General features: G+C 43.8%; 1 protein-coding gene across 1 annotated transcript in view; it reads right to left on the reverse strand.

Annotated features, from left to right (window-relative positions):
- The window catches only part of CPE (carboxypeptidase E), a 122,142-nt gene that overhangs the window by 45,789 nt on the left and 51,885 nt on the right, over positions 1-24,468 (reverse strand). The window contains exons 2-3 of the mRNA XM_068278833.1: positions 12,348-12,544; positions 7,782-7,949 (exon numbers count right to left, since the gene is read on the reverse strand). Of these exons, the coding sequence (XP_068134934.1) occupies positions 7,782-7,949; positions 12,348-12,544 (365 nt within the window). The remainder of the gene's footprint in view (positions 1-7,781; positions 7,950-12,347; positions 12,545-24,468) is intronic.

Here is a 24,468-nt window from a genome sequence, read left to right on the forward strand (position 1 = left end):
GTGAACTCATTGTCATGTTCAAGAAACCAATTTGAAATGATTCGAGCTGTGTGACATGGTGCATTATCCTTCTGTAAGTAGCCATCAGAGGATGGGTACATGGTAGTCATGAAGGGATGGACATGGTCAGAAACAATGCTCAGGTAGCCCGTGGCATTTAAACGATGCCCAATTGGCACTAAGGGGCTTAAAGTGTGCCAAGAAAACATCCCCGCACCATTACACCACCACCACCAGCCTGCACAGTGGTAACAAGGCATGATGGATCCACGTTCTCATTCTGTTTATGCCAAAATCTGACTCTATAGACTCATCAGACCAGGCAACATTTTTCCAGTCTTCAACTGTCCAATTTTGGTGAGCTTGTGCAAATTGTAGCCTCTTTTTTCCCATTTGTAGTGGAGATGAGTGGTACCCAGTGGGGTCTTCTGCTGTTGTTAGCCCATCCGCCTCAAGGTTGTACGTGTTGTGGCTTCACAAATGCTTCAGTTGTAACAAGTGGTTATTTCAGTCAACGTTGCTCTTCTATCAGCTTGAATCAGTCGGCCCGTTCTCCTCTGACCTCTAGCATCAACAAGGCATTTTCGCCGACAGGACTGCAGCATACTGGATGTTTTTCCCTTTTCACACCATTCTTTGTAAACCCTAGAATCGTTTTTTCGCGAAAATCCAAGTAACTGAACAGATTGTGAAATACTCAGACCCGCCCATCTGGCACCAACAACCATGCCACGCTCAAAATTGCTTAAATCACCTTTCTCTCCCATTCTGACATTCAATTTAGAGTTCAGGAGATTGTCTTGACCAGGACCACACCCCTAAATGCATTGAAACAACTGCCAAGTAATTGGTTGATTAGATAATTGCATTAATGAAAAATTGAACATGTGTTCCTAATAATCCTTTAGGTGAGTGTATACGCATATGGTGTGTATATATATATATATATATATATATATATATATATATATATATATATATATATATATTGTGGGGTGCTACCCACACTCAGGGGGTCTTGAGTGCAGAAATAGGAATACTTCCAGCAGGTTCAAGTGCAAGCAGGCCAATGCCTGTGCTTTATTAGCTAGTTGCTCAGCAAAAAAAATAAACAAACCCAAAATAAATCCTAGCCGTCTGGCTCCTAAACACCTCACTAGGTAATGCTAACTAGTCTAAACAAAAACAGTCTCTTTTTAGCAACAGGAAACAAATGCAGAGCAACTTACATTAGCTGTAATTTCTCATCAGCACACAGCAGGCCAAGGGCTCCTTTCCTCTCAGTCTTCAGTGTCAGACTGAATCCAGAGCCCCACCCAATCTCAGACCTGCTAAACTAAATAACTCACCTGTGTAACAACACAGGCTGAAAACATCCCGGAATGGACCGGATGGCCAGGGAACCCACCCTGCTCTTCCCTGGCCAACTCCAGGACCCTAACTGGATTTCCTTTTTCCACATAACTTGCAGATAAAAGAAAATCTACACTTTCCTGGAGTTTTTTTTAGAAAATACAGCGCTGGAGTCTGGGTGAAATATAAACCCCCTCCCAGACCCTTTCTGTAAAGCACTGTGACACCTTGTCACATATCCCCCCCTCTGTTCGAGCCTGTGGGGTCGGACACTGTTCCCAACCATACAATATGTTCGAGACAGAGCGTCAGCATTGGCTTGTAGTTTTCCTGCTCTGTGTTCAACTGAAAAACTAAAGTCTTGTAGGGACAAAAACCAGCGAGTTACCCGTGCATTATTGTTCTTGGCTTGAGACATCCAAGTTAGGGGGGAATGATCTGTCACCAACCGAAACTGTCGGCCAAGCAAATAATACCGCAAAGCCTCCAGTGCCCACTTAATGGCAAGGCACTCTCGTTCCACGATACTATAGTTACGCTCAGCTGGGGACAGTTTCCTACTCAGATATATAACGGGGTGCTCTTCCCCATGCACTGCTTGTGACAGAACAGCCCCTAAACCCACATCAGAGGCATCCGTCTGAACCACAAATTCTTTTTTAAAATCGGGTGCAATCAAAACTGGCTCACTGCATAGGATCAACTTAAGTTTGCTGAACGCGAGGTCTGCACCCTTATTCCAGGCGATTCCCCCTGAGCTTTTCCCCTTAGTTAGATCTGTAAGTGGAGCAGCCACAGTGGCAAAATCTGGGATAAACCTTTGGTAGTACCCAACCATACCCAAGAACGTTCTGACCTGTTTCTTGGTGTGAGGTTGGGGCCATTCTTTAATCGCTTGCACCTTCTGGGCTTGTGGTTTAATGAGACCTTTCCCAATAATGTAGCCCAAATACCGGGCTTCCTCAAGGCCTATGGCACATTTCTTTGGGTTAGCTGTTAACCCAGCTTGTCGGATTGAATTTACCACTGCTTGAACCTTGAGTAAGTGACTCTCCCAGTCCTGGCTAAATATAACCACATCATCTAAGTAAGCTGATGCAAATTGTTGGTGTGGTCTGAGGACTTCATCCATTAACCTTTGGAATGTGGCTGGGGCCCCATGCAACCCAAACGGCATTCTAACATATTGAAACAGGCCCTGTGGGGTGACAAATGCCGTCTTTTCTCTAGCTGCTGGTGTAAGCGGAATCTGCCAGTAACCCCTGGTTAAATCTAGAGTAGTAATGTATCTTGCCGGGCCCAACCTCTCAATTAGTTCATCCACCCGTGGCATGGGGTACGCATCGAACTTCGAGACGTCATTTAGTTTCCGAAAATCGTTGCAAAACCGTAACGATCCATCAGGTTTCGGCACTAACACGATGGGGCTGCTCCACTCACTATGGGACCTTTCAACGACACCTAAGTCCAACATTCGTTGCACCTCCTCAGCCACTGCCTGTCTGCGGGCCTCCGGTATCCTATATGGTTTCAACCGGATGCACTTTTGAGGGTCCGTGACAATGTCATGTTCAATGACATGGGTACAACCAGGTTTATCCGAGAACACATCAGAATTCCTAAGGAGGAACTCCCTTACTTCCTGAGCTTGGGGACCCGTCAAAGCTTCAGATACTTTTACATCAGGGATTCCTCCCTGCTGTGGGATGCTGAGCAACTCAGCCGCCATAGCAACTGGTGGCTCCTTCCAGGCTTTTAACAGATTTACATGATAAATCTGTTCCTTTTTCCGCTTATTGGGCTGGTAGACCTTGTAATTTACATCATTAACTCTTTCTACAATTTCATAGGGCCCCTGCCATTTTGCTAGAAACTTACTTTCTGCGGTGGGCACAAGAACCAATACCCGATCCCCTGGGTGAAAAACCCGAAGTCGGGCATCCTGATTATAAACGCGGCTTTGAGCCTCCTGAGCCTGTCTCATATGTTCTCTCACAATTGGCATCACTGCTGAAATGCGATCCTGCATCTGTAGGACATGCTCCACCACAGACCGATGGGGAGAGGGCTCTTCCTCCCAGGACTCTTTAGCTATATCCAAGAGCCCCCGAGGATGTCGCCCATACAAGAGCTCGAATGGGGAAAAACCAGTGGAAGACTGGGGTACCTCGCGCACAGCAAACAACAAGTAAGGTAATAGACAGTCCCAATCCTTCCCATCTGCTTCGACCACCCTTTTCAGCATCCCTTTGAGAGTTTTGTTAAAGCGTTCAACCAAACCATCAGTCTGAGGGTGGTAGACTGATGTCCTTAGTTGCTTTATCCCAAGTAGCTTGCACAAATCTCTCATTACTTTCGACATGAAAGGTGTCCCCTGATCTGTTAAGATCTCCTTGGGGATACCAGTTCTGGCGAACATATGAACTAGTTCCCTAGCAATTAGCTTTGCTGAGGTGTTTCGCAGAGGTACAGCTTCAGGATATCTGGTGGCATAGTCTAAAACCACTAGGATGTATTGATGTCCCCGTGCCGATCTTACCAGGGGTCCTACCAAATCCATGGCAATTCTTTCAAAGGGTACCTCTATAATGGGCAGAGGCACCAAAGGACCCCGGTAATAAGGGGCAGGGGACGTCAATTGACATTCTGGGCAAGACTCACAATAGCGCCTAACCTCTGCAAACACCCCAGGCCAATAAAACCTCCTCAGAATTCTTTGTTGAGTTTTTTCTGTAGCAAGGTGACCCCCTAGTGGATTCTTATGGGCCAGATCCAGTACCACCCTGCGGTGTGACTGAGGTACGACCAGTTGCTCAACAACCTCCCCATTTAAATTATCTACCCGGTACAGAAGGTCATGGTTAACTGCAAAGTGGGGAAAAACTCTCTCAAGATGCCCAGACTGTGTTTTCTCATCAATCACAGTCACATTCTCCCAGGCTCTAGCTAAGGTAGGGTCCTGTAACTGGGCAGTGCCAAACTGGTCTCGGGAGCATTCCAAATCTGGCAGGTTAACGTCTTCCTGTGTCACCAGAGTCTCCCCTGATGTTTCTGCAAACACCTCTAAAGGGAAATCATCAGGCTCCGGGGGAGCTACTTTTGGAGTTGGGACTTCATCCCTCACATAGTCAAACTCTGCTTTTGAGTCTCCTTCTAGGAAAACACCTGTGCTGGCAGAGTCCAGAGACTTAGCTTCCCACAACTTCCAGAACAGTGGGAAATCACGTCCCAGGATAACACTGTAAGCTAGAGCCTCAGATACAGCCACAATATGAAAGGCAGACCCGACATGGGTCTCAAATTCCACTATGGCTGTTGGGTAGGTCTTCACATCCCCATGGATGCATTGAACTGTAACCTGCTGTCCCAGGATCTGGTTTGTGTCCATCAATTTGGCATCTATCAGCGTGACCAGACTCCCAGAATCCAGCAGCGCCTGTACTGCCTTGCCTCCAACTTTAACAGCAGCCATATGTGTGCCTGTGGTAGAGAGAAATGCTGGGCGAGCAAAGAATGACACTCGCCGAGCTGTGTCACATTCCATGGGCTCAGCAGTGGAAGGGCAGTTGGCGGCTATATGCCCAGGCTGTCGGCAGCGCCAGCAGGTAGGTAGTCCAGACGAGCTTGGGGCTGTAGCAGCTGCGGAACCCCCTCTTTCAGGCTGCAGTCGACCACTCCGGAACCCCCGAGCTCCAGCATACCTGTCTGTTGCCCCGGGCAGCCTCTTCTTTGGCCCTTGACTTTCTGACTGTCTGTCTCCTGCAAGATACCCTTCTGCAGCTAGATATCGTTCGATCATCTCAACCATTTGATCTGCAGTCTGTGGATCTGCGTGGCTGACCCATTTTCTCAAGGTGTGTGGTAGTGCTGTGAGAAAACGATCCATGGTCACACGCTCGACAATCTGTGGTGCTGTCAGGGTTTCTGGTTGTAGCCATTTTCGTACCAGGTGGCAGAGGTCATGCATTTGAGACCTGGGAGACGTGTCAGTTTGATACGACCACCGATGAACTCGCTGAGCCCTTACTGCTACAGTAACGCTCAGTCGGCAAAGAATCTCCTTCTTTAATTTATCGTAATCATGTGCACTTTCAGGAGTCAAGTCAAAATACGCCTTCTGTGACTCTCCAGTTAGAAATGGAGCAACCAGGCCTGCCCACTGAGTTTTGGGCCAATCCTCCCGCAGAGCTGTGCGTTCAAACGTATGGAGAAAGGCCTCTACATCGTCATGAGGGGTCATTTTCTGCAGGAAATGGCTTGCTCGTACAATCCCTGGGGTAACACCTCCGGATAGGTTTTCCTGACTTCTTTGAGACAACTGCTGCAGAACTTCTTTCAAAGTTTTTCGGTCCTGCTCCGCTGCCTCAGCTAGTGCGGCTGTTGCTTCAGCATATACTTGTCTGTCCCTTTCAGCCGCTTGTGACTGGGCTAGCCTGTCCCTCTCGGCTGCATCCGACAGAGCTGAAATCTGTGCACTGAGAAGGCGGACTGTCTCCAGATGAGCTTCCTGGTGCCTGACATTCGCATCTTGGAGTGCCTGCTGCTGTCTGTCACTGGCTTCTTGAAGCCGAGAATTTGTCTCTCGCTGCACATTGTTGGCTTCCTGCTGTGCTGCACTCAGTTGTGCTAAACGCAACACAAGATCCTCCATTTCAGGTGCATATAATTTGCATGCAAAAAAAAAAAAAAATTTTTCTTCTTTTTTTTTACTGTCTTTACACCACGCTTCTGCAGTGATATTCGTTGCACACTGTAGCGGATCCTAGTGCCCGCATCCTCCACCAATTGTGGGGTGCTACCCACACTCAGGGGGTCTTGAGTGCAGAAATAGGAATACTTCCAGCAGGTTCAAGTGCAAGCAGGCCAATGCCTGTGCTTTATTAGCTAGTTGCTCAGCAAAAAAAATAAACAAACCCAAAATAAATCCTAGCCGTCTGGCTCCTAAACACCTCACTAGGTAATGCTAACTAGTCTAAACAAAAACAGTCTCTTTTTAGCAACAGGAAACAAATGCAGAGCAACTTACATTAGCTGTAATTTCTCATCAGCACACAGCAGGCCAAGGGCTCCTTTCCTCTCAGTCTTCAGTGTCAGACTGAATCCAGAGCCCCACCCAATCTCAGACCTGCTAAACTAAATAACTCACCTGTGTAACAACACAGGCTGAAAACATCCCGGAATGGACCGGATGGCCAGGGAACCCACCCTGCTCTTCCCTGGCCAACTCCAGGACCCTAACTGGATTTCCTTTTTCCACATAACTTGCAGATAAAAGAAAATCTACACTTTCCTGGAGTTTTTTTTAGAAAATACAGCGCTGGAGTCTGGGTGAAATATAAACCCCCTCCCAGACCCTTTCTGTAAAGCACTGTGACACCTTGTCACAATATATATATATATATATATATATATATATATATATATATATATATATATATATATATAATCATGAATACATATTTTAGTTAAATAAAAGCATTTATACACGAATATTGAGTACTCCTAACTAATATAAATGTGTCACACCCCCTTAACATCAGTAAGATTGCCATGATAGGTAGTGCACAACAATTGTACCATTACTTATATTGACTATGTGGCACTTGGTGCGCATTTAGCGCAATCCATGTTACCCTAGTGTGTCTCTATAGCCTAGACAACGGACAATGATTTCATACGATGGAGTCCATTTGGCTAAAGGTATAATCATTCACCTGACGACATCTACTGAACACTATAACACTACTGTACACACATCTAATCATGATTGGCCAGGTCTACCACTTCCATGTAGTATGAAGGCAAACAAGATTCTGAATACTGGATTCATACTATAAACCAGCGTCAGCGATGCGGTGCACGACGCACCACACTGTCAAAAATGCAGGAAGTGACAGGCGCTTGCCGTCACTTCTTGCTTCAAGTAACCGAAAGCGTATTATTAAAATGTGCTTCCGTGCATGCGCACTGTGACGTTGAGTCTGTAATTTTTTTTAGACTAACATGGCGATGCAGATTGCTGCAAGTCAACACATCACTGCAGCATTAAAGTAGTTTTGGACCTGCATAGGGAATGCAGCAAAAACATCACTTTCTGTTGCGTTGAGCTGTACCATGGAAGTATGAAAGTCTCCATAGACTTTCATTGCACGGCGGTGGGGCGGGGTAAAAATACCGCACCGCCTCTGTGTGAAAGGGCCCTGAACAGATTGTGTAGGTAAGCTCCCATACTACACAGAGGTGGTAAAATTGGCCAGTCAAGATTGGATGTGTGTCTGCAACTTATGACTCCTTGTTTGATTATGTCAGCTGTGTATGGCCATCTTAATTATGATGGCCCTGTAGTCACTGTTTACTCCAGATACATGTAATCAGTCCAATGAAGGCTTGCTTGCTGCACTTCCACATAAGCGTGGAATAAGTGGTACCTTGGTGTTCTGGTCAACTGTCTTCTTCAGATTCTGCAGCAAATGATTATTGTCACCTCCATCCCTCTCGTTAATGTACACAATACGATCCAGATCGGGGAAGTTCCTGTTCAGATCTATTCCTTGTGCATTGCTGCGACCCACAAACCAATCCTTGATATCGCCAGGCTTGTAATCATGTAAGAAAAAAAAAATCAGTAAAACAAAAGGGACACAAACAGTTTCAGACACAAATCGGCACAAATCACATTCCCTAGTTTCAAGTCTGGTAAAGTGTAATTATGTTGAAGAACTGAAAAATGAATGTATTTATTTGCAGTTTTTTTTCACAAAGCCATTTTATCCTCGTAAGCAATGGTCTTTTGGAAACATTGCCAATAAAATTGTATCCTAGTGTTGTTCCATATCTTGTGCATTATATTATGAAGTTGACCAGTAGGGGGAGCCAAACCACCTCCTTTCACATTAAAATTACAGTATTATAGACACATTTTCTGCAGTGGTTGGCACAGTACACTACAACTCCTGTGGGGGGAAATCACAATGAAAAGTCCATACCACAGCGAGGAACAACAACTGTAGTTACAGAGGGGCCCAAGGCTTTGGTGGCTCCAACTGCTAACAAGAACGTTTTATTTCTGCCAAAGAGCATGTAGAAATAGGCATCTTACTTTTTTTTTTACTAAAAATCATTCCCAAACATGCCCACTGCTAAATATTTATGCCATGATATTCTGTCAGCTGAACTTCATGTGCACATGGGGAAGAAGCCAGATGTATCTTCAGTGGCTGTTGCCGTATTTTTTGCTGTATAAAACGCTCCGTAATATAAGACACACCCAGGTTTAAAAGGCAAAAACCAGGGAAAAAAATATATACTAAACCTGGTGCATCCATATTACAGGAGCGTCTTGTAGATGTTCTCCCCCCGGGTATCCGCCTATGTCCACTTCTGTCCTCCCAGGTGCTCCCTTCTGTACCCAGGTCCCCCCTTCTGTCCTCCTAGGTGTCCCCCCTTCTGTCCCTAGGTGTCCCCTTCTGTTCTCTCAGGTCCCCCCTTATGTCATCCCAGATGTCTCCCTCTTCTGTCCACAGGTCCCACCTTCTGACCCGAGGTCCCCACTTCTCTCCTACCAGATGTCCAAGCTATCTCCCAATGGGCTTGATTCACAAAGCGGTGCTAAATGTTAGAAAGCTTATGAAAAGCCCCTTAGCATGCCTAAACATACTTTGCGCACGATAATTAGGGTTCGCAAGCTAAGTTTAGCGCTGCCCGGTGCACGTGTAACGTTGCACCTGGTGCGATGAAACCGGCGCACCCGATGCACCCAAAAACGGTGCATTTAATGCGCCCTAAACGTCGCATGAATGCAGCGTTTAGGGCGCATCCAATGCGCAGCACCTGGTGCGACGTATTGCGCGCGCCGGGCAATGCTAAACTTAGCGCGCGAACGCGGAACTTAGTGACTAGGTTAGCACTACTTTGTGAATCAGGCCCAATGTGTCCATGGTCTTCCCCTATGTCCCAGCTATCTCTGCCATGTCCCACGCTATATACCTTTGTCCCCGCTTCTCTCCCCCATGTCTCCACTACTAGCATGTGTCCCAGTATGAATGTATAAAGCGTAGCGCTGCTGCAGGCTCTTACGGCTATCCCCGCGGGCGCTGCTGAAGAGGTAAGAGCCTGCAGCAGCGTTACACTTTATACATTTAACATCAACAGGGGATAGGGGATGCAGATAGCAATAGGGGATGCAGAGTTTGCGACCGCATTTGGGCCCTTGGGCCAGAGGGGCCCACTAAGGGCCATCCTTCATCCATCGTATTAGCTTTGCGTTGCTCTTATGCTGGTAATAAACACCTCTATGGGCTTGATTCACAAAAGGGCGCTAAGTGTTAGCGCCCCAGTGAAAAGCCCCTTAGTGCACGCAAAGTAGCTTTGCACGCACTAATAGTTGCGCAAAACTCCATTGTGCATAAACGTTGCATGCGGTGCGCCGAAAACGTTGCATATGGTGCCCCTGAAACGTTGCACCAGTGCGCCTGGTAGTGCGACCTTTTGTGCGCACTGGTGTGATGTTTTAGGGGCACTATATGCAACGTTTTTGGAGCACCGAGTTAACGCGCGATGTGCAAAATTTGATGATGATAAAAATGATTGGAGACTCTGAGAAAATGACTGTGTATATTAATAAATTGGCAATCTAACACACACCATACAATCTTTAGAAAGATTGAAGAAAAATATCTGGCATTCCAGATCGATAAAAATCAAAGAAAACGGGAAATCCGATCAGATTTTTCAGTCGAATTTAAAAAAAGCTTTCGATTTTTTCGGGAGATCCGATCGTTTTTATCGAATTGCCGTAAAATCGGATCATTTTACTGTATCGTGTGTGGCCACCTTGACACTGCAGCTGTCCTTGATAGGTTTTGGGGCTCCATATCAATAGAGTACTTGGGGCCCCATGTAAAACTCACACCGGGGCCCCAAGCAGGGTAGCACGGCAGGAAAGTGGTGGCACTGTGCTGAATAGCAGTGGGATTTGCAGCAGCACGGCAGTAGTCTGATAAAAAGCAGTGTGCAACAAACAATGCTGCAATCAAGTTTTCGGAAGAAAGATTGAGGGGAAAAAAGAAAAGAAGGCAAAAGGAAAATAAAGGAGTCCACAGATGTAAATGACAGCAGAAGGAAGACGCATACTGAAGATGAAAAAAGAAGAAAGAAGTATAGAGATGAAAAAAGAATACAGATGAAAACATGTTTTTGTTTTTAATAATAATTTTTTATACTTAAAGGGGTACTATAGCGAAAAATGTTAAAATGTAAAATATGTGCAAACATAGACAAATAAGAAGTACGTTTTTTTCCAGAGTCCATCTCTTCATAGGGGATTCTCAGCAAGGCTTTTATTCTTTATAAAGATATTCCCTAAAAAAGGTTTAAACAATAATGCTGGCCAGCTTCCCTACACACTACAGTTTTTTTGGCAGTTGGACAAAGCAACTGCCATTCACTAAGTGCATTTCAAGATAGATAAATCCCTGAGAATCTCCTATGAAGAGATGGACTAGTCCAAAACCTGTCGCTACTGCTGGGTACACACTATGAGATTTTCTGGTCGATTAACTGTCAGATCGATTATTTCCAACATGTTCGATTTGCTTTCCGATCGTTTTCCGAGCATTTTCCGATCGATTTCCTATTAAAGTGCACGGAAATCAATCGGAAAATGCTCGGAAAACGATCAAAAAGCAAATCGGACATGTTAGAAATAATCGATCTGACAGTAAATCGACCAGAAAATCTCATAGTATGTACCCAGCATTAGATTTCTACTATCTACTGTAAGTGACAGTAACATAAGATAAAAGTAATATATGGCTCATTTTACTCTGGAAAAAAACACACTTCTTATTTGTATATGTTTGCACATAGTTTACAATTTTTCGCCTTTAATATAAATAGGTAGGGATAAAATGTACCCTACAGTGGTTTGCAAAAGTATTCGGCCCCCTTGAAGTTTTCCACATTTTGTCACATTACTGCCACAAACATGAATCAGTTTTATTGGAATTCCACATGAAAGACCAATACAAAGTGGTGTACACGTGAGAAGTGGAATGAAAATCATACATGATTCCAAACATTAAAAAAACAAAAACTGCAAACTGGGGTGTGCGTAATTATTCGGCCCCCTGAGTCAATACTTTGCAAAACCACCTTTAGCTGCAATTACAGCTGCCAGTCTTTTAGGGTATGTCTTTACCAGCTTTGTACATCTAGAGACTGAAATCCTTGCCCATTCTTCTATGCAAAACAGCAAATATTTATGTTATGAGGGTATACTGTTATTTTAGCAAATAAGGGTTTTTAATTATTGATAGGGTACAAAAAACCCACAAAATAAGATATTGTCACTGTATATTGTACTAGGAACATAGTTTAAATGTGATAGCCGGGATAAATGGGCAAATAAAATGTGTGGGTTTTATCTATAGTAGCATTGTTTATTTTAAAACTTTAGGGGGTGGAATTGGAGAAATAGTGTATTTTATTTCAATTTTCTTCCTTGTTTTTTCCCAAAAAATGCATAGAAAATTAAGTAATTACTGAAAACAAGTATCACCCACAAAAAGCCTAATTTGTAGCAGCGATAATGTTGTGACCAAATGAATGGGAGGAGCGCTGCTGAAAGGTGAAAATGGCTCTTGGCGGTAATAGCCTATGAGGTGAAATGGTTAAAAGGGGGCCCCCAGACTCCACCATATGTCCCTCACAGGTCCCATTCACACATGCATGTTGAATACAGATTATTAAAATTATCATTCCTAATATATCCAGAGTTTAATGGAGTGTTATCGGGAACATGATATCCGGTTATTGCACTATGGAAAAGACATTCTGAAAACATTGCAAAATGAATCCAAAAAACATGGAAAACATATTTATATCTCAGACATTTACTGCAGTAATAAAGCAGGCCTGTATAGACCAATAAACCAGTAATCCGATAGACCAATAAACTGGTAAACAAATGAAAGGTAAGAATGCGCAAGTCTCACCTGCTGTGCAGCTTTTTCGAAGCCATCGGGATTCATGGAAGGCATGATGTGTATGCGGGTGTTGTGGATCAAATTGATGATTGTTTCATTGCCTTTCTGATATTCATTGCAGAGGTACTGGGCAAAATAAATAAGAAGTTCTCTGCCCACAGCTTCATTTCCATGCATGTTCCCAACATACTTAAACTCCGGCTCACCTGCAAGAGTTGAGATTATGTTAGCTTGTCCTCTCTGGGGCTCTTTAAAGGACAACTGAAGTGACAGGGATATGGAGGCTGCCATATTTATTTCCTTTAAAAGAAAATGCACATTGCTGGGCTGTCCTGCAGATCCTCTGCCTCTAATACTTTTAACCAAAGACCCTGAACAAGCATGCAGATCAGATGTTTCTGCCTACAATCTGACAAGATTGGCTGCATGCTTGTTTCAGTTCATGATCCAGATACTACTGCCGCCAAAGAGAACACCAGGACTGCCAGGCAACTTATTGTTTAAAAGGAAATAAATATGGCAGCCTCCTCATTTTATATAAAACAATTACATTAAGGTCATGTTCACAGTGGTGTGTTGTGGTGTAACAGCCGCTTTCTAGCGCGGCTTACTGTCCTGCAATGCATCACCTATGCTACACAGTGCGGCGGGAGCATTGCGATATAATGGGTTGAGGCAACGTAACGCACAGCAGTGCCTTACTGCTAAACGTGCATGTTAACAGTAATGGTGAAGCATACTTTTCATTGTCTGTATGCTTCACTGTACACGACGCAAGGCGTAGATAACATGTGTCATCGCTGTCCTGATCCACTGCAGTGCATTCCTGCTGTCACAGGGAACAGAAAATTGTGTGAATGTGGCCTACAAAGCCAATTTGAAAAGAAAATGACATTACCATAGGCATATAAACAGCAAAGGTAGAGGCTAGAATAGTGTATATATCACCTCAGAACAAGTATTGAGGCAATATGGATGGTTCTCATGTGCTACCACTGTTTTGTGTACAAGCACAATAAGACCGTGCTGAAATATTACTGGAATCCTTTGCATTACATATCTCTGGTCTCTATATGCAATTATGGAGGGTCCACACTAGAGGCTTGATTCGCTAAAGCGAAAAGCCCCTTAGCACGTGCAAAGTGGCTTTGCACGCGCAAATATGCGCGCAAAAATTTGCGCTCTCAAAACATCGCACCGGTGCGCACGAAACGTTGCACCATCCGCATGCAAAATAGCCTGTTAAGTGTACTCTGCACGCGGACGGTGCGACACTTCGCGCGCACCACTGCGACGTTTCGCGTGCACCAAATAGCACGGGATCAGTAACAGTTTTGCCCGTGCAAACTACTTAGCACCCTAGTTTGCACGTGCAAAGCTTTTAGGCGTGCTAACTGTGAATCAAGCCCCAGGTCTGCTGTCAGACCATTTCCTGGAACGGACAACATCGCACCAACAGACATGCTAAACAGACCCATGCGTTCCTACGGGTTCATTAACTCAGTACTTTCACTGTGCCTGAATTTGTTCCTTATGTTATATCACAGTGAACAAGATCTGCAGCAGCTGTTACATTTGATTTGTCCATTTCCAAGATTCATACATTTGCATAGTTATCATACACTTTGTACCAACTTTGAATTATTAGCATTTCATTTCCCATCCTTAATTCCAGAGCAACGTACACCAAGACATAATGCAGGAGTTGTTAGAAATTTGACATTATTACTTTAAACTGCAGTATAGTAAAACGACCACAAGATGTCACTGTGTAAAATATGATGATGATCTAATGTTTATTTCATCACGTCACGTGTTCGTACAGGTACACTTTAGCCAATGCACCATGCAGCTACCTCTAAAATCAAATGATTTTGTGATTTTGTTTTCACTTTAATGTCGGCAGGTGTGATTGTTACTTCATAGGTGAAAAGGCAATGATACTGCTCTAAAGATCCATAGCAGTGTCCACTGCACTGAAGGATGGATGTGCACCATTCTATTTGATAAACAGGAACACATCTGCTGTGTGTAAAAATGAGGTTTCATTCTAAGGGTCCTTTCACACTAGGAGCTGTTCCATCCATTCTGACAGAACACACCTAGGATGCTGTAAGAAAGGTAACATGAAAGTCTATTGACTTTCATGTTACCGGTCACATTAGACAAAGCTCTCCAGAGAGTTACGTTGTTACGTTGTAACGCCTCTGGGAACTTTTAATCGTACGGCACAAGCATTTTCCCATTGGGTGAATTAGAACTGATATGTGTCGAACCACAACTTCCCATCGTCATGCTGTGCATCATAACGAGTGCACCAAATCGGGTTCCTGCATGCCTTAGCTAGTGCAAAAGGGCCCTTAGGGTGAAAGGGTTCATATTGTGTTTTTTTTTTTTGTTATACACAGTTCCATAGCCATCTAGGATGAAAAAAAACATACATCCATAAAGTTCAACCTAACAAATTATCTGCCTGAATCATGATATCATCTTCCTACATCTGGGGATGCCCTTTAAAGTTAAAAGTGGCTGAAAAAAATAAGAATGTGGACCTAATTTACTAAAATTGGCCTGGCTGCAGATTACTGGAGAATACTACGATTGATCATGCAACCCTCTATGGTGTGATATGACTCAGAGGATGGTTGGAAATCTTCCCCACCTGACAGATCATTTTCAATAAATCCCTGCTAGGCATTCATCCTCTCCAATGATCTCCAGCCTGGACAGACCTTAGTAATCAGGCCCAGAAGATGGTAAGATCTGTGTTCAGTAGAAGTGCCAGTATGCACTGCCAGCTGCAGACTCACACTCCCAGCTTGTGTTATAACTGTAATGGGACAATTTAATTAGCTGTAACGGCAGCACTCTCCTTTATAGAGCTTTTACGCCAGCTATACAGTAAAATGTTAATACCTTCAAGTGCTAAAGGAGCTTCATTAAATCTTTATCAGGAAACAGTTACCAGTATGTGCTATCTTTCACACTCAGCAGGAAAACCTGTTAGAAGAAGTTATCAGAAAGACGTCCTATTAGGAGCCCTCTCTGGAGTGGAGAAGCTGTGTACCCAATGATGGGCAAGACTGTGAGGTGGGTAACAGGGCTGTGGAGTCGGAGTCGAGCAATTGTGGGTACCTGGAGTCGGAGTCGGTGGTTTCAATAAACTGAGGAGTCGGATGATTTTTTAACCTAATCCATAGCCTTCGTAAAAATTAGACTAAGGAGTCAGTTGAGGAGTCGGAGCAATTTTGGGTACCTGGAGTCAGTGGTTTCATAAACTGAGGAGTCGGATGATTTTTGTACCAACTCCATAGCCCTGGTGGGTAAAACAGGTGTATGCTGTCCAAGGTGAGAGGGCTGTGCAGAAGGTATGCTTTAGGTAAGCCTGTTGCTAACTCTAAAATCAAAAATACTATTGCTCACTAAAACCGCATCATTAATGGGCAACTTTAGAACAGCCACTTATACAATCCAGCTTGTGTAAGAGCCCTCAGTTGTAGGGTCCGATCTACACCTTTTGCGACCCAAGTCCCCCACCCCAAATAATATAGACAGTGTCTACTAATACATAAATAACCCAGCCCCCCCCTCCCAAAAAAAAAGATAAACCCCCCCCCCACACACATTATTAACAGTGTGCCTCCACTCCAAATAATGTAACTAGGCAGAATACCCACACACGTTGCTAAGAAATGTACCCATCACCCCAAATTATATAATTATAAAATATTACAATAAAATTAGAGAACTATGCAGAATTCTAGCACTGACACTAAAGCAGTGGGTTCATTATATATGGGGGATAAGCAAAATTCCCTATACATAATTAATATTAAATTATATATTTTGGGGTGGTGGGCATAGTGTGTCTATTAGGTAGCCAGAGATGCCCCCCCCCCCCCCCCAGTAGCAGGTTAACTGATTTTCCCCTAGAATTAGGTAGCCAGGGGTACTCCCCAGTATCAGGTAGCCAGGGGTACTCCCCAGTATCAGGTAGCCAGAGGTACTCCCCAGTATCAGGTAGCCAGAGGTGCCCCCCAGTATCAGGTAGCCAGAGGTACTCCCCAGTATCAAGTAGCCACATGTGCCTTTGTAATAGACAGCCATAGGTGCCATCCCCCCCCCCCCCCCCATATTAAGTAGGTATGTAGAACGGCAAGTTGACTCGAGTGGTAACTTACCTGACCAATCTAAAGTCACATGATCTCTCTTCAGCAACGAAGGCGATGAAACCCCTGACGCTGTCCACCCTAATGTCAAATGTGACCCCCAGTGCCCAATGTATTATACATTACCTGTCCGTCGCTGGCTTTGTCCTCCATCCATACACTGTCACACACGCCCCCACGTTACTCCGGTAACCACGTGGGACGTGTGTATGGACAGAAGACAGAGCCTGGAGCAAGCGGCGGACACCAACAGGTAAAGTATAGTGTACCTGCATTGGGGGGTGGGGCATTTGACATTAGAGTGGACAGCGCCGAGCCAGTGAGGCGGTGGATGTGGCGTCACAAGACCAAAATGATCATGCATGAAATCGATAGGGAATTGGCCTGCAGTGTATGAGCAGCCAACAGATCTCTCTCTAATCAGATTTGATCAGAGAGATATGTCTCTTAGATGACCTTTAGAACATTTTTCTTAGAGAAATATTTATTCTTAATTTGTTTTAACACAATTACATTTGTTTTCTGGAAGGTAAAAATGAGATAAAGAATGGAAAGCTATGGAAAAGTTCCACGCATGAGGGCCAGGGTGTGAATGAGGCCTTAATGAATAAAGCCTGTATGCTAGTAAGATGTGATGTGATGTCATTTCTTCTGAACCACAAAAAGCTGAGTGCAGTGTTCTGCTTCCTCAGGATGGCCAGACTGATTACATACATCACTTCAGGAAAGGGAGTCTCAATAAACAAAATCACTCTGTAAACTTAACAGTATTGTTTGAAGTGGAAGTCAAGTCAGTGGGAGTAGTCCAAGTGTCCAATCTCCAGTATATACATACTAATTAGGTAATTGTAACCAGCAGAGATAGATGAGCTGAAACTGATTTTCCTGAACCAGACTGACACAGTTCTGCTAGATTCACAAGTACCCAAACATTAGAGACTGACTCTCACTACTCAGACAACAAAACACCGGTTCTAATTAAGAATGAGAACATTCTCCATCTCCAGTGAAAGATATGACGAACATGTTCCTAGCGTACACATCTACTCAGATCAAGGAAGCCATAAAAGTAAATCAAAGGTCCTTGTACATTAGCCTGCAGCAGCATTCATTTTTCAGCTGCTGGCTAACTGACTGACAGCTAGTTACTTTCATTTGTTAGCACAGCTTAGGACTATTTTCTGTTCATGCCATGTTCCACTGTGCCACACCATAAGTCTCTAGTCTTCTCTATACTCTTAGGAATGAAGCAGTATTGGTATTGTCGCGTCTTGGCCCCACCATGGACCACAACATAAATTTGTAGCTATGGGGTGCCGGTTAGTTTGGTGAGAGAGTATCAGTATGTGTTTGGCTACTGCAGCTGACCACATATCCTGTAACAAAATTTATCAGTAGGGATAAAGTGTTCATCTACAGTGTGGCTGAACTTACATTTGTTGGTGGCAATTGGTTAAGCATATGAGTAGAAAGGTTAGTGTTAGAAAGAGTCCTGCACACTCTATCAGTGTGAGTGTACTTGGGTAAATTGTTAAATTGTTAAAATGGAAAAGTACTACAAAGAGCTGCCCATATAACAGCACCACTTAAATTGTACGTAAAATATGCAATCTATAAATTTCACTAATCCATAATCAGAGCAACAAGATTAAAAAACATTATAAATACATATAATTTCTCGGCTAGCCATATCAAATTCATAATGCACAATCATAAAGATGGTATTGCCACTTAGGATTTGATTGGTACATTTTCAAGCTTCATACTAAATTTACATAATCCTACATCAACTAGAAATGATTTGCATCTCATCGACCATCTCTACTATAAACCCTATAAAGATTTTCACTTCTATATTGGACCTTGCCTACTGTTAATCTGGGTTAATGTGTGTATTTAGTCTACTGTCTTCATTGAAAAATATTTTTCTTGACATTGGAAAGGTGTACTTAAACAGCAGTCTGCACACCTCAAAGCATAAAACATCCTGGCATGTTGAGATTGAGGCTGTGTTCCCACTTGAGCAGGTAACAGACATTTTTTGTCCGCTCTCCACTCATCGCTACACTGACAGTGAACAGCTCTTTTTTTATAAATAGGATAAGCATGATGTGCAGAAATGTACAGATTTATGTGGGAACCAAGCCTTACTGCAACTGTCCATTAAGGAAAACGTGTAACCCGAGGCATAGTTAGGGGCCCCATAGCAGAATTTAGATGGGAGCCATCGGACCTTAGCAGTCTTGAGAAATGCCCCCTGCCCTGTAAGATACTAGGCAATATATAGGCAATGCTCCCATCAGAGGGTGGAGAAACACAGGAAAATGAATATTTAATTCATCATTTACCACTTGGGCCCCCATGCTTCAGGTCCCCATAGCAGTTGTTATGGCAGCTATGGCTATTGCTATGCCCCTGCGTGTACCTTTGGAGGGCTACTAGGCATGCCATAGCTTTTTGTATGCCCTGATTACTGCCAGAGTTCCAGGAGACCAGATGCAGAACAAGTAAAATACTTGCAGTGTTAATAACTAATAGTAGTCAACAAGCGATCATATTACATACAGTGCTGCTAATAATTATTCATACCCCTGGCAAATTCTGACTTAAAATTACTTTTATTCAACCAGCATGTAATTTTTTGATGGGAAAGGGCTACAAGGTCATTTCTAAATGTTTTCAAGCTCCAGTGGCTACAGCGCAAAGTATTATTAAAAAATACAAGATGTCCGCACTGTGGAAAATCTCAGAGGACGTGGCCAGAAAGCCAAAAGGGACACCTGTGCTGGCCAAGAGGATAGTGAGAGAGGCAAAAAAGAATCCAAGGATTACCACAAAGGCTATCCTGGTGAATCTGGGCTCTGCTGGTGGCATGTCTCAAGGCAGAAAATCCAACGGACACTGCATACTTCTGGGTTCCACTGATGCAGACCAAGGAGGACTCCACTTCTCCAGATAAGGCACACAAAAGCTCTTTTGGCCTTTGCAAATGCTCATCTGGACAAAGAAGATTTCTGGTCTTCTGTGTTATGGTCGGTCAGATGAAACAAAAATTGAATTGTTTGGTCACAATGATGTTTCCTTCATTTGGTGTAAAAAGGGAGAAGGCTTCAACCCAAAGAACACCATTCCCACTGTCAAAGATGGTGGTGAAAACCTAATGCTTTGGGGGTGTTTTTCAGCCAATGGACCAGGACACCTAATCACAGTAAATAAACATCAAGTATACCAGCACTCCATCTTCATAATAAAGCACGCTCTTTTATTGAGCCATTATATTCCACAAGAGTACCGACAATTGTTTCGGGGGCCTCGCAGGGTCCCCCTTCATCAAGGCATTGAACCACACGCCTTGATGAAGGAGGACCCTGCGAGGCCCCCGAAACAATTGTCGATACTCTTGTTGAATATAATGGCTCAATAAAAAAGCGTGCTTTATTATGAAGACGGAGTGCTGGTATACTTGATGTTTACTGACTGTGATTGGCTTGACTATGCCATAATACCAAGCACCCGACACATTGGATTCTTGGTATGCCTACTCACAACTTACTGAAGTTTGTAATCACAGTGAATGACACCATGAAAAAAGAGCAATGCATGAGGATTCTCAACGACAACATCAGGCAGTCTGCAGAGAAACTTGGCCTTGGTCACCAGTGGACATTTCAGCATAGCAATGACCCAAAACACACAGCAAAAGCGGTGAAGAAATGGTTATCAGACAACAATATGAATATTTTGGAGTGGCCCAGCCAGAGTCCTGGGTCCAGGGTGAGGGCAAGTAGACCCTGCAACCTGAAAGATTTGGAGCTCATTGCTAAAGATGAATGGGCAAAAATACCTGTGGAGACATGCAAAAAGCTGGTCTGCAATTATAGAAAGCCGTTGATTGCTGTAATAGCCAATAAACGCTTTTCTATTGATTATTGAGAAGGGTATGAATAATTTTGGACTGGACATTTTTTGCTCAAATGTAAATAAAAGCTGAGAAATGTGTTTTTTCCACAATTGCTCTTGTACATTGTCTTATTATCTTTTTGGAGACACCTATGTCATTTCCTGTCAAAAAAATGACTTGCTAGTTGAATAAAAGTAACTAAGTCAAAATTTGCCAGGGGTATGAATAATTATGGGCAGCACTGTATGTAATACATATTACATATGTAAGACGTACCTTGTTAATTATTCATAACATTAGCTGTACTGGCCTGGCTGTTACTCAGTAGGAGCTTAGGAAGAGGATACTGTATAATGTGCAGTGTGATAATGTACACTGTCTGCTTACTGCATAGTAAATACTGTTGACCTTTAATTACAGTAGTATGTGCTGCTGGATGACAAGCAGAAGACGCATACATAGGCAGATAGATAGATAGACAGCACCGGAAAACCAGGCTAATGCACCCTCAGTGGCTTCCCAGTAGCACGACGTAGCATGAACAATTGATTTTCCCATACGCACCCAGCAGCAGCAGCCAGGAGATTGTGCTGCTGACGTAGCTCATGGATGTGTGTGGGCGTAGAATAGGAACTCTTGCTGGCAAACAAAGATCCTGTATGCACTCTTAATGGGGCATACAAAAGATGACATCTGGCCATTTAGAGCAGGTAAACATATTAAAAGCAAACACCAAGTTTAGGATCTTCTATTGTGATTAGGGTTATTTTCCATGGCGGTAAAGGAAAACCACACACTCAGGACAGTCATCACTAATGTTCCTTCCAGCATGACTCATTTACCCTGGGACATATGTTATGCAAAACACCAATTAGGAATCTTCTCTGACTACTGAAAATGAACCGCAAACAATATCAGCTAAAGCTGTATCCTAGGGAGGACTATCGTTAGGCAAGTAGCACATTTAAGGTGTTAAACTGGCTTTAGCAGTTTGCCTGTCACAAGCAGAATGTAGGCAGTATGCAAATGCCCCTTCACTATGGTGGCACCATCTCAGGTGGCAAAGGACTGTCTGCCTAGTGCGTATATTAAATCACATATGAGCACAACGATCATGTTTTATTGGTGCCGGGTAAATGCTGACATGCATGGGGTTACAAATATTGCCATTTGGCTACATTAAAATACAGCTGAAAGACATTCATGGCTGGCAGATGGGAGGCTGAACTGTAATTTATATCATGTTTTTCTCCTGGGGGACTCAAAGTGCTTTATCCACTTGGGGAGTTCTCCACAAGCAACCAGGAGCACTAGGGAACCTTGCCTAAAGACTCTTACTGGTTTACAAACCGGCTTAAGCTAGGATTCAAACCCTGGCCAAGGGCTCAAACCCCATATCAAAGGTAGCATTATTAACCAGTATGCTATCCAGCTGCTCAAAATGTTCAAGCTTCATATTACCTCACATCGATCAGGATTTACCACCAAATTCAGTCGCCAGCTTCATCTGAGGAATGCCCCTAAAGATCATAACTCAGGCAAATACCAGCTATTTGGCTGAGTGATGCTCCTGTATCCCTAGCAATGTCGATGTTATTTGTGCCGTGTATCTAACCTTCAGCACCACGGCACTGCTGCCTCGCTCCTCTGGCAGATGCGCTGTTAATCATCGCCTGCTGCTATAGCCAGAAGGCTTCCTGATACTTACCTGACGTCGACCGCAGCTTGCCAGGCTCTGCTGGTGCCGTCACTCTGCGCCCCCCACGGGAGCCACTGTGACTACCGCCAATGCTGTCTTTTCTCCTTCACTGGAGCCACCAACTAGGTGGACCAATGCCAATAATCTTGATTCTTATTGGTCCAATGAGAATCAAGATCATTCTCAGTCATGTCATGTGATTTTTTTCAATGTTTCCAGTCTTTTTTTTTAATCATAATTGGGGAATAATTGAACACAGGTGTATGATGATACACTGGTCAGATTTTTTCAGATGGTACAATCAACACCCCCCCCCCCCCCCCCCGACTACCTGGCTGTCCCCGTCCTGTCCCAGCGGCTGTCATTGTGGCACATGCGCAAAGCACTGACACAGGGACATGGGACGCAGAGACACAGGCAAATTATTATATACTAGTGACTTAGCGCTTAAACGGGCTAGGTCTGTCCCTAATGCGCCGCGCATATGCGCGCGCGACGCACACACGCCTGCCCCTTCTGGCCCCGTCCTCCAGCTCTCGGCAGTGTCTCTGCGTCCCTGCACATGCTCAGTGCACAAAAAGCAATGACGGACGGACATGGGACGCAGGGACACTTGCCTTTTATTAGGTAGGATGATACCACAGCAGCGCCCAACCCCCCCTCTGCCTGGCTGTCCTCATCCTGTCCCAACGGCTGTCATTGCGCACATGCACAAAAGCACTGACACAGGGACATGGGACGCAGAGACACAGGCAAATTATTATATAGGATACCACAGAAAAATCAGAGCATTCTCTGAAGAAAAACAGCTTCACTTGATCACTTGGAAAACAGGTTGTTCAAAGCGTTTATCAGAGATCCACAGAGGACATTTACCACCAGCACATTGGCCAGGTTTGGGCTGGATCTGAGGTCGAGTGATGTTTTGAGTTATTTACTTTGGACTGCCTTATTTAATAATACTAAGATTATGCGTTTCCTTTATTGTGATAGCATCTGCAGAAGAAAGCCTTGCTTTTCATCAAGGCCCCAGATCTCCTGAGAATATGCTTCTCTATGGCAACAATCTCTCTGCTACCAGATTTCTCCTATTATGGGAGGCCTGACACTGTGAATGCTAACACTGAATTATGAGATGTTACATCTGAGCTTGCTAGCAGCAGAAAATAGTCTCTAAACGGACTCAGTGCAGCAACAATGACTGTATACTAGACAAAGAGCTGCAACTACTCACCCACATCAGCAACATTGTGCTGAGCAATTTATAAATCACAGGTTTTATAAAATAGATGTACATCAATAATCTCACAGCCAACTATCTCTCACTTACAGTATCATTGTATCTCTGTGCATGCATTGCTTTTCCAGCTATAGATGCAGGCTCATTTCTAAAGCCTTGTACACACATCCAATTTTATTGGCCAATAACTTAGCCAACAGACTTTGAATACTATGAACAGATTGTGCAAGCAAACACTCACATTAGTGGAGGTGGTAAAATTAGCTAAAATTCCAAAAATTCAAATCAAAATTGGCTAATGATTTACCAAAAATTCTATATCAATATTGGATGTGTGTTACCGTCTATACCTATTTGCTGCCCCAGGCAAGACATAAGGATTAATGGAAACTCAAATAATTTGTTCTACAATCCAAAAACATTAATAGAAAAATATTTAATACAATGTACTGTATAAAATAAAATATGTAAAACGAGGACTTTCACTATAACTAACAGAATTGTTGCTATCCTCTCACCCCAAACCTTTTTTTTCTGTGACTTGAACATGAAACTTATCAAATGATGGTTGCTTTTGCCTAATTTTGAGGTCACGGAAATGTGACATTGTACAGTCCCTATACTCAGATTAAGTACAACTAAGTACAATCCTGCAGCGCCAAAGGGAGAAGAACCATCATCTTAGCTGTGATGATGTGATGTGCGTATATGTTCAGTGTGTATATCAAGACGCTGCTTGCTTATCAATTCAAAAATTTAAACATTTTGCTTGTCTCCCAAAGCGCTCTTAAACCAAGCCACTGTATTTTTCGGCATATAAGACGCACTTTTTCTCCCCCAAAAATGGGGAGAAAAGCTCCTGCATCCTATATGCCAAATACAGAGAGTTCCCGACTTAAAAACACCCACTGATATGAGCCTCCGACCCGCCTCAATGTTGGGGACTCCCTGTTCTCTCCTTGTGTCCTCCTCTGCTTCCCCCATTCCCCCCAGTGCGCTCCTCTGCTCCTTGTGTATAGCTGTCAGCAGCGGCAGCACGGCTCACCTCATCCAGCAACTCCAGTGGCGATCAGAGACCTCTCCCTCACTGCTCCCCTATTGCCAGCTTCTGCTGATGACAA

This window comes from Hyperolius riggenbachi, chromosome 1 (genome assembly GCF_040937935.1).
Source record: "Hyperolius riggenbachi isolate aHypRig1 chromosome 1, aHypRig1.pri, whole genome shotgun sequence".
Lineage (NCBI taxonomy): Eukaryota > Metazoa > Chordata > Amphibia > Anura > Hyperoliidae > Hyperolius > Hyperolius riggenbachi.